Here is an 11415-nt window from a genome sequence, read left to right on the forward strand (position 1 = left end):
AAGTGTCCCAATGCATGTAGCTTCGTGCTGGGGGTTGTTCAGAGTCATTTCAGAGGCACGGTCCTTGCCCTCGAGGATTGCCATCATCTTGTGTTTTAACAGGCAAGGGTCCAGCAATGCTTTCCTCCCCTGACTCAGAGAAAGAAGGAACAGCTTGTTCCCAAACTCTTTTTCTGAGGAGTGGTGATCCCAAAGCGCTCATGCTTCTACTGCCTTCTAATGCTCAGAAAATGCCAATTGTTCAAATATCAGGGATAAAAAAGATTTTGTAGAAAAAGCACCTGTCAAATCAAATTTTTGAAGCTCATTGCAGTTTATTTGAGGGAAACAAAGCAAACCCAAACTGTATATAACATCTTTCAGAAGGGGAAAAATAATCTAGACTAACTTACTGAAAATCAGCTTTTACCCAAAGAGGTCCATGCCTACACACTTTCTACAAATTATCTCTGCACTCTCACTGTTCCCGCCCTAGTCTGTGCCCTGGGCAGAAGGTATTCAGCTCTACCTCATTACCCAGAGGTTGCATCCCACAGGCTGAACTCAGTGTTGGTGTTACTCGAGAAATATACCCATGCCAGAGCTGTGGGTCATAGCACGGAAGTCAAGAGTGATGTAGGATTAAGTTCCAGAGATGCAAGGTGGGACCTGTGAGTGATTTATGGAAAGGATGACATAAACAATACAAAGCCTGATCCAGTGGCCAGGTGGGGTGGAAAAGGGATCTGAGGGGTGATAGCTTAGCTTGGTTCTATTAGCAGGTCAACAAGAAGAACTCGGAGTTGTGAGTTAGGACACTTGGAATCTTTGATCACCTGGGCAAATCTCTGTACAAGCTATGGTTTTCTCATCTACAAAATAAGGGGTTGGAACTATTAATATTTTATAAGCCCTTCCAGCTTGAAGCTTCCAGGATCAAAATTTGCATTGGAGCTCTTAGGGAGGTTCCCCACCCCAGGACTGGCTTTCCCAGAGGAAGCTTAACAGGAGGAAGGAACAAGACGAGCCTTTCCTTTGGCTTTTCCTTTGAAAAGTCTGATCGGCCTACTGACTAGGGTCCTGCTACCTGGTCCTGTTCCCTGTTTCACTTCTCTCCCCTGGGGTCTCTTACCTGGCCTCCTTTGATTTTCTGCACAGGTCTGGAAGGATCCAGACCATCGGGATACGGAAAGAAGTTTCTTTCTGATGGGGGCGGCGTTTCCAGTCTTCAATTCCAGGAGCTGTGACTTCTCCCTAAACCCAAACCCCTTTACTTCCTGGAGCCCTCCATCCTACCCCCTTGCTTGCTTTTATGCCTGGTGCCCCCCTGCCAGGTGAGGAAGGTACCATGGAGGAGGAGGGAGAAGAGGGTAAATTCTCTTATGCAGGTCTCTCTGGTCTTCCAGCCAAATGATTACTTCCTAAACTCCCAGGGGATGACCGGTTCCCGCTACCACGGTGCCCCGCACTGGGGTTGATCCAGCAGGTTTTCTTTAAGGGAAAGAGCTAGAGACTAGTCTATTAGTGTCCCTGTCTGCCCTCAGGTATTACCTTCCCATTACTTCCTTCATTAGAATTCTAGACCCAGTATTTGTCTTTAAGCAATTATCTAAGTGTCGTCTCCTCAGGGGGCCAATTTGCCTTCCAAACTCCATAAGCTCCCCTAATTTCCCTCACAGGCCAGGCACTGTTTGAGTATCGCCATCTGCTTCTCGATGAAAATTTCCGCACAGCCCGATACTAGGTGCTGTCTTCCTGATTCTGTGGAAATTTTCAGACCTCTCCTCCTTCTGACTCTTGCTGACCAGACTCTTGGGGGCCTGGGAACCACAACGGGGCCACCTCAGAGCAAGAAGGGGCATGACCTAACCCCTGCCTCCTGAAAGGACTCTGAGGTCTATATATGAGAGAAGCGGGCCTCCCAGGTCCCATGAAATCATGGGGTCTGATGGGTTGGAGTTTGGGGAGGGGGCCCAATCCAAACATGCTTTGTTTGGCTTTGTGAGTATGTTGGGTCATGCTTCATCCCCCACGCCTCCCTTCTCCCCTCACGCAAACTCACACAGTGGCTGATTGTGAGGGGCCTACCCAGGTTCAGAAACAAAACCGTACCCTGAGGAAATTAGCTACACTTGAGTAGACAAATACTCTCACTGACGTCAAAGGCCTTGTCCCACCTGGCCAGGTGTTTTGGAACTGCTGAAGAGGGGTCCTGATCACGGAGGGCCTTCTAAGGAAGGAAAGCAAACAAAGGAGGTAGGCAGAACCCAGAGGCCCCACATTCCAGGTAGAGGTGGGGTTGGGGGAGGTTGGTTCCCAGCACAGGTATGGCAGCCTTTCTTTAGTTGTTGGTTCAGGGCCGGTGGCCATTCCCTGATGACACTTGAGTGTTCACCTTGTCCTGGTCCCCATGCTGGCTGGTCACTTGGCTCAATCCAGCCCTCCAAGCACCTACCCACCCCAGGAAGATGCCACCCATGACAACAGGCAACCTATTTGAAAAGACAGGAAATAATTATCCTTCAGGAAGCCATCCAGGAAGTTCACATGTGTTCCATAAGCTAAATGGAACCATGGTGCTTAGAAGTGTTGTGTCTGTCAAACAGGCTAGACTTAAGGTGGGGCAATCAACTCTCAGCCTGAGCACAAGGCAAAGATGGAATCATATCCCCCACAGGTCCTAGAGAAGGCTGGAGCTCAGATGCCAAGGGATCCCAAGAGGTCTGTCTATACCAACAGAACTTTCCTCTCTTGAAGGCCCAGTCAGTCAGAATTCACTTCAGAACTATGTTTTCTTTACAACATTTGAGACTCCATCTCTATGTTTCCAACCTTGTGGAGGGAGGAAGGAGTTCCTGGGCGGTGTACATGGTTAACCCTAGGCTCCTAACCGAAAGGTTGGCAGTTCAAGTCCACCCAGACATGCCTCAGAAAAAAGGCCAAATGATCTACATCTGAACACTTAGTCATTGAAAACCCTGTAGAGCATAGTTCACACACATGGGATTACTATGAATCGGAAAGGCAACTGGTTTAGTGGGAGGAGGCCTGCTTTGACTGCCAGGGGCTAAACTCAGAAAAGTCAGATTCCTCAAGTAGAAAGGGCCAGAGTCCGTGTGGAATAAATGCAAACTGAGCTAGAGGTCTCCAGAGAGTTGCTTCCTTTGTCTTAGCAGCCCCTGCAGCTGAAGGAAAAATCCTATTTATCAATTCACAGAGGGTAAAGGAACTTTTCTGGCTCCCCCACCTCACTTCTTGAGGTCTTGGAATTTCTAGTTCCACTAGTGGCAGTAGAGTTCCCTGTGGATTCTTCTATCCTCTCTGAATGGTTACAGACAGGAATTGCCAGGAATGTCGAAAATCCCTCATAAAAAGTGAATACCTTTAAAGTTGCCAAGTGAGACTATGGTTTATTAAGTAGAAGTCAAGCCGGTACTGCAACTACCAGCCCCCCACTCCTCTCTGGTTTTACCTTCTAGCTGTCCCTGGGCCCTAGAAACCTTTATAATTAGAGAAGACAAGGCTCAGCATCATGCACACTGGTGGTCTGACGTAACCACAAACACAGACTGGGAGACTGGATTTCTGATGGGCATATCTTAAGAGTGTTGACCAGGTTTGTGTCCACATAAGTAACCATGTTCAGCATTCTGATAAATTAACCAATTGAGTAACTGGAAGCTCTAGGAAAAGCTCTAAAGGCAGCAACTACTTTTTTTTGGCACATATGGTCTCCATGCTCTCAGCTTTTTGCCAACTCAGTGATACCTCCTCCTTATTACGCTATAGGTTCTCAGGGCCATAGAATCACAGGAGCTTGGAGTTGGAAGAAAGAGGCCTCAGGGGTCAACTGGTCTAGCTTCCCACCTAAAACAAGTATCCCCAACAGGTCTTCAGTCCCTGCTTACTTACTGCCAGAGCAGAGAACTCACAGGGCAATCATTTCTCAGGCAACTTCTATTGTTAAAAAGCCTCCCCTTCGCCGATTCAAAGTTGGCCTGCTTATTGCTTCTACCTAGTGGTCCTTGCTTTATGCTTGGAAGTATGCTGAGTAAGTCTACCTCTTCTTCCACATGTGGTACCTCATACTATAAACAGCTGTGGTCTCAGCCAGGACTTCTCTTCTCCAAGATAAACACTACCGGCTTCATCATCATTCCCTATGAGACAAGACGGCTCCAGACCCCCATTCACCCACCTTGTCCTCATCTCAACATACATTTCCTTGCAAAAAAAACCCCTCTGAAGATGTGCTACCTATTTTTCTGTGTACTCTCCCCTCCTCTTTCATCAAACCCATTCTCAGGAATGGCTCCTTCAACCTAGGATGCAAATGATTGATCATGCTTACTGTGTGACTGTCCCGAGGCTGTTTACATTCTAACAAGTTTAAAGCCTTGAACGGAAGAGATGGCTGGGAATGTTTGGGTAGCAAGATAGGCAACAAGAGGGATAGAAATTTTCTTGGAACCCTTAAAATTATGCTTGATATTTTCCTGAATAGAACACCAACTCAACCAGATAACTCTATAAAACTGGTGCTGTGAACTTAGGTGGGCTCAGGCAATCTGTGGTTCCAACCTCATTTTCATCTCAGGTGAGACTACTCACCTGGCTAGGCAAATGTCCATAAAATGAATTCCTTGAAGGCAAGGACCCATCTGGTTCTTTCCTGGTTTGTTGTTAATCCCTGGGCCTGAGTAACATATTAATAGCTCCTCATGCAATGTCATCTGGATGAATGAGTGAATGAGGTCAAGCCACAAAGCAGAATTTCTAGGGAACTGGCTCATGAAAGTAGCCCTGGGAAACCAGCACAGTGGCCCATCTGTGAATAAATGAGAGGAATGGTAAAAAATCGGGGGCCACAAGCTACCAGAAGTTTTATCTGATTTCTAGAATGAGAGAAGACAGACAACAACAAAAGAGTAATAAAAACACATACGGAGATTCAATTTCATCCCTCATCGCAAAGATGTTCTGAAGTTAAAAAACATGATTTTTGAGCTAAACACTTCAACAGGTAAATTGAAGAAAAGAATAGCTCCTGTTGAGACCTGAAGCAGTGGCCTGGAAGATCAAGCAGAAGGAATATCTCAAAGCAGAGCAAATATACAAGTGGCAAAGATTGTAAAGAAAAAGATAAGCAACTTGGAGCAGAGATCAAGGGGACTAACATGAATAATCGGTATTCTGGATAAAGAAAAGGGAAGAGATGGAGGAAAAAAGCAATCATCAAACAAATGTTAGAAGAAAAATTGCTGAGCTGAAGAAAGACTTGGAATTTGCAGATTAAAATGCAGGATTAATGAGAAAAGACACAAACCTAGGTGTAACTTGATAAAATTCTAGAACTCCAAAGATAAAGAGAAAAATCTTACAACCATCAGGAAAGAAAGAGCAAGTTATTTACAAAGGAAAAAGAATGATACTGATATCAGGCTTCTTCTCTGTAATACTTGGAATCCAGATAAAGAAGGAATAACACCCACAGATGACTGAGAGGAAAGGTTGCAACTCAGGGACCTTGTACCCAACCAAAATTTCATTCACCTGCCAGGAGGTAAGAAGGTTTGTGGACATGCAAGGATTCAAAGAATATATCATCATAATCTTTCATATATAATTTAAGAAAAGTACTCAAGAAAGAGTTCTAAACAAATAATAAATAAATCAAACAAAGATTGCAAGACAGGGGAAGATTAAGAAAAGAAGAACCAGTAATAAAAAGTAACATGTTGAATATAAATAGTAAACTCCAAATAGACAATTAGAGAATTACTGAGAATGTTAATATAGGGGCTAAATAAGGATTCTTGAAAAACGATATAGCATATTTGTGCAGGGCAAAGAGTTAAAATTAAGAAACAAAATCTAAGGATAAGAGATGACTGGAGAGAAGTAAAAGAGTTTTAAGGTCTGTTTGAAAGCCTTTATTTCTTCAAGGTAGGGAAGGAGCATTGAAGAAATGGGGTATATTGGCAGAATAATAGAGAAAGATGTTTTTCATCATGAGTGTTGGGAAAGGGACAGTAACTACTATTAGAATGGAAAAGAATGGTAGAACTCCCATATTAATAGAAGGAAGAAAGAAAAAAGGTAGTAACATGATCAAACTTACAAAATAAGGAAAATTAAAAATCAAAAGCAATATGAAAAATAAATAGTAAAAAAATAAGCTAGAAGAAATAAAATAATCATATTGATTATTATCCTAAGTGTGAACAGGCTGAATTATCCTATTAAATCATAGAAACACTAAGATTAGCTTAAAAAATAAAATACAGCTGTATGTTATTTTTAAGAAATCTAGTTAAAAGAAAAACGTAAAGGTTAAAAACAAAGGGATAATACCAGAAAGAAAGCAGGTATGGCAACACTGATGTTGGATAAAGTAGAAGGGAGGTTAAAAGCACTAACTGGGATAAAGAGGGGTCTTTCATAATGGTAAAAGGCAAAATTTATGAAGACTCAATGATAGTAATAAATCAATAGGTATCAAAAAACATAGCAGCTAAATATACAAAGCAAATCTTTTAGAGAGAACTTAGTAACACTATACATTTATAGCATGATTTTTAATAAACCTTTTCAGAATTAAGATTCCATAGGCAAAAATAAATAAGGACATAGAGGAAATGAATGATTCAATTAACAATTGAATTTAATATATATTTCCTTCAAGTAAAAAATTTGCATTTTTATATGTACAAAAATCAATCAGGTACTTGGTTACAAAGAAAAACCTGTAAAATTTTAAAGCAGAGATTTTATGGGCCATATCTTCTGTTTATAATCCAATAAAACTAGATATATAAAATTAAAAAATAGCAAAAGATTCCTAAGTGCTAGAAATTAAGAAATCCATTCGTATATAATCATAGGCTCAAAGAAGAAATCAAAACTCAAATTACAAATTATTTAAAAAATCAACGAAAGTAGAATACTTTATTTCAAAACCCATGGTACACAAAAGCCCTGGTGGCACAGTGGTTAAGAATCCAGGCTGCTAACCAAAAGTTTGGCAGCTCAAATTCACCAGCTGCTCCTTGGAAACCCTGTGGGGCAATTCTACTATGTCCTATAGGGTTGCTATGAGTTGGGTTTGGTTTTGGGTATGGTACACAGCTACAGCCTGTACTCAGGAAAAATTTAATAGCCTTAAATGCTTTTATTGTTAAAAAAGAGAGATCTAAAATGAAGGAATGTTACATCAATTTTAAGACATTAGGAAAAAAGAAAATTTAAATAAACCATGAGAAAACAGGAAGAAGAAATCAATAAAATAGAAAACAAACCAAAACAAGTAGAAAGGACAAATTAATCTGAATCGGCTTTCTGAAAAAGCCAGTAAAATGGATGAACCCTCACAAACCTAATTAAAGAAAACAGACCAAAACTAAGAAGATTTGAAAAGAGAAAAGAGACACAACCACAGATACAGGAAAGATGAAAATTATTACATGAAAACATCATGAGTAACTCTATGGCAAAACATTTTAAAATGTTTTGTCGTAAACATAAACTCTCAAAGCTGACCCAAGAAGAAGTAGCAAACTTGACTATGTCAACTACCGTAGAAGAGAATGGAAAGATCTTTCCAGACCTACCATTTAAAAATGCAGCAGGACAAGACCATATCATTGCTTATGGTATGGTTCATGGCCAAACTCATCAGTGTTGAAGGAGAGGAGATAAAAAGGGAAGGGGGAGACGGTGAGGTCAAAGGGAGAGGAGATACGAAGATTGGGGGAGGGGCCATTAGGAGGAAGGAAGTGGGTGTGATGTCCTCCACTAAAGCCTTCCCCTCCCCATACATTTCTGCTGTCTTGAATGGTTTCAAATTTATGTTCAACATAGGTACTACCATTTGTACAACCAAGAGCTATCAGTAATTTGGGGGAAAGTGTAGAAAACAGTGGTAGCTGGGGTCCCAAAGTTTTATTTCTCTTGAGTGGCTGCCTCCTATAACTTCATGTTATTAGTGTGAATCTGTACATCCAGGGTTCCTATGCCCACTCCTTCAGTGGGTCAGTGAGATGGGAAGCCCTGGTAAGGGTGAGATAAGATCACTCCAAGACACTTTGGGCTACCTACTTCAGAGGCCATCTGGGCATCTCTCCTTGGCTTCTGGGCAGGGTTATCGGCATTGTGCAGGCTTTTCTTAGAGTGGTGGGGATTTTTCACTTCTGCCCCATCCTTATCCGTGCCCATGGAAGGGATGCAATCTCTGTTCACCAGCCAGACCTAATGAGTTTTGTTCAGCCTCCAGGAGGAGTTCCTCTTGATACATTTGGGAAATACCATCAATTTTATTCCTCTTAGCCCACAAAGATGGTTTTAAAACATTTCATCACTCATATATGATTTCTCTTGGCAAGCTAACTCAGTGATTAACAACACTTCAGTCAGGCAGTTCTTTCTTATTACAAAGTAGGAAATAATTTGATTTTCTATTTTCTACATAAATATCTGATCATATTGGTCATAGTGTGGAATAGAGAATTTCTGGGACCCTGTGGTTTTTTCAGACTTGCTGGACATGTTTTTTCCTTTTTCTGAATAGCTTAGCCTTTATCCACTTGTCTTCGAGTGGGTTTGGCAGTTTGTAATACAGTTAAATTTTAATTCCTATCAGGGGCTAAAATGCGAACATGAGGGGGGAAAAACCCCAGATACCTGTGACCAGTGGTACCTTGTAAATGACAAATTATGAAGTGGGTGGGAAGAGAAGGGACAATCTTGTCCAAGTGAACTGAAAGATTTTTTCATATTTAAATAGTGTCACTTTCCTGAAAATCCAATAAAAAGCATGGCTAAAGGACCATTCCCATTCAGTCCCAGTGCTTTGGATGGGGATTAATGGAGAAGGGAAGGGCTTTTCTAGCGCAAGCAGGCCACAATGAATCAATAAGGTTTCTGGTTTGGTTACCTTTGTTAGGATATGTTGGGGATCTCTCCTCCATTTTGGGTAATTGAGCCCCCTCTGGAAGCCTGGCAAGGAACTGAAGTCCCTGTCCTCCGTTATAAAAGGGACTCATGTAGCACAGAATGGTGGGACCACATGAACCTCACACACCCTTCCAGCCCTGAGAGTATATGAACCTCCCTGCTCCTCTTGCCTGGGAACATCTATGATCTGGTTAAACAAGCCAAGTTCATCAATTAATCACCTTCCTAAAAGACTAAATAATGTTTTTGTTATAAGTCAATGGCATTTAAAACACACTCCTTATTTATAACTCCAGCAAGCCTGTTACTAACGTCCTCTAATGTCCTATGAAGGAAAGTTATGGAGATTTAGGCAGAGAGAGAGAGAGAGGAAATCAGCTCCTGGGAAAGAGAGTTATAAGTTTGTTTGGGCCCACACAGGCTTAAGGCAAGACAAGAAGTGCTGCAATTGATTGACCAGAGTTGAGACCACAGGGGACAGACAGAGAGAGCAGACACCAGCTTCAGGCAAAGGGGCCTTGGCTAGTCACCACTGGGGGACTTCTCTTCTTCACTACTTTTCACTGTCAGGAAGTAGATACGATTGGCCTCTGGGTAAGTGACTTGGCTGAGCGGGAGCTTGTAGATGGCAGGGTTGTTGGTCGTCAGGAGCAGGAAGATGATGGTGGAGAAGCAGAAGGGCCAAGTGCCTGGTGGCACGCCAACCTGAAGATAAAAGCATAGGGGCCTGAGGAATGTTCCTAGGCCCCTGTCTGGAGCCAGGGGCCCTGGTGGAGAAGAGTGTGGAAAGGGTTGAGGATGGGGACTCTCTGCCAGGGAAGGCATTGGTGTTTCTGGACTCATAATGACAGAGTAGCTGGTCAGGAAATTTGAGATATTGGTACTTTTGGGCACAATCAGAATCTTTTAATGATGGAGCTGAATATTAGCCTAGGGATGGTCTTCTGCATTCAGCCATACACCAGTACCTCCATCTGTTCATTCATGTTTTCCACTGCTGGTTACATCACTCTCTCTTTCACACACACACACACACACACACACACACACACACACACACACACACACCAACCAGAGGCAGTGTACACACATGCCAGGCATTTTCTGGACAAACCCTGGATAAAACTTGACGGAGGCGTTGTGTGGACACCAGCTACTATAAGCCACTTGGATTCTTCCAAGAGTCTCCAAGTGTTCTGAGGCCCTGGCCAGGGAAGACACTTTAGGGAGGGGTTCAGGAGAGCCTGCACTTACCACCGACATTATGTTGGAGAGGGCTGCTCCTGTGTACGCACAGAAGAGGGCTGTGGAGGAACAAGGACCATCAGAGACTCTGCTTCCCCCAGCCTGCCCCTGCCTCCCAGCCACTTGCTCAGACCTAGAGCAGTGGTCCCACCCTCTCTCCCACAATATCCCACAATCTTCGTCCATATGACAGTCTTATTGATTATCTGTGTAATTACTTCTCCTCTGCTAGAGCGTGGCTTCATGGGGACAGGTTTCTTATGTGTCTTTGTCACCATTGTATCTTTTGTGCCTAGTCTAGGGTCTGGCGTTTAGTGGTTCTCAGCACATAGTTGTTGAATGAAGAGTTATAGAGAGCAGGGATGCTGTCAATAGCACACGAGAAAATGCATGTGTGATTTCCTTGCAAACTTTAGAACACTGTGTAAATATAATGGAAGTAATAATGGCCTTTACCCCCTTTGATAGAAAAGGAACTTCTAATCCACCTGTTAAATGCAGCACTGGTGTTAGGGCCCAAGCTCCTGGTCCTTCTACCACTGATTCTCTACTTATCAGTGGTCACCGTGGGTTTCACATAACCAAGAAGAGAGAAGAATAGCCAGAGTGGCTTGGCTGTCAGCTTTCTTGAATACCCACCACAGAAGAGGGCCAGCAGGTGGGTCTGCCAGGTGAGGGCGTAGAACATGCCTCCAATGGCGATGCAGGAAAGGACGCAGTTGTAGCTCAAGAGGCCCATGTAGATCGTCTCAAAAGGGGTGGCCACCGTCAGGGCTGTGGGACAACATGTGGTTTTTCTGGACGGTTCTGGGTCACAGCATAAAGGCCACCCTGTGGCTGGCACCAGGTCTCAGGATGGCAGGCCTGACACTGCTCCTGTCATTCACTCCACGGCCCATGCCCTACATGTCAGATGAGCCTCCACGAATGATATCTAGTCTTAGGAAACCAACGCTGATAAGGGAGCAGTGGTTTTCATACTGTTTTCTGAAGCCAAAGGCTTAACACTCAGGTATGTCTACTTCTGGGGTAGGGAAAATCAAGGAGGTGGGGCTCCAGCCCTTCTCTATGCCTTTGACCAGAGCAGCTGCATTTTTAGCAAGGAGGATGTCACTTCAAAAATGGTTCAGAAAATTATGTATATACACATATAGACAAGTATAGATAAATATAGCCGTGTTACAATAAAAGGGATGAGATGTTAATAATAGGTGAATTTTGGTCAAGAGTTTATGGGTG

At 43.1% G+C, this 11415-nt stretch overlaps 1 protein-coding gene across 1 annotated transcript in view; it reads right to left on the reverse strand.

Annotated features, from left to right (window-relative positions):
• Positions 1–11415, reverse strand: part of SLC14A2 (solute carrier family 14 member 2) — a 55382-nt gene that overhangs the window by 22639 nt on the left and 21328 nt on the right. Inside the window, exons 7-9 of the mRNA XM_003406733.4 lie at positions 10816–10950; positions 10186–10235; positions 9462–9636 (exon numbers count right to left, since the gene is read on the reverse strand). Of these exons, the coding sequence (XP_003406781.2) occupies positions 9462–9636; positions 10186–10235; positions 10816–10950 (360 nt within the window). The remainder of the gene's footprint in view (positions 1–9461; positions 9637–10185; positions 10236–10815; positions 10951–11415) is intronic.

Source organism: Loxodonta africana, chromosome 11 (assembly GCF_030014295.1).
Source record: "Loxodonta africana isolate mLoxAfr1 chromosome 11, mLoxAfr1.hap2, whole genome shotgun sequence".
Lineage (NCBI taxonomy): Eukaryota > Metazoa > Chordata > Mammalia > Proboscidea > Elephantidae > Loxodonta > Loxodonta africana.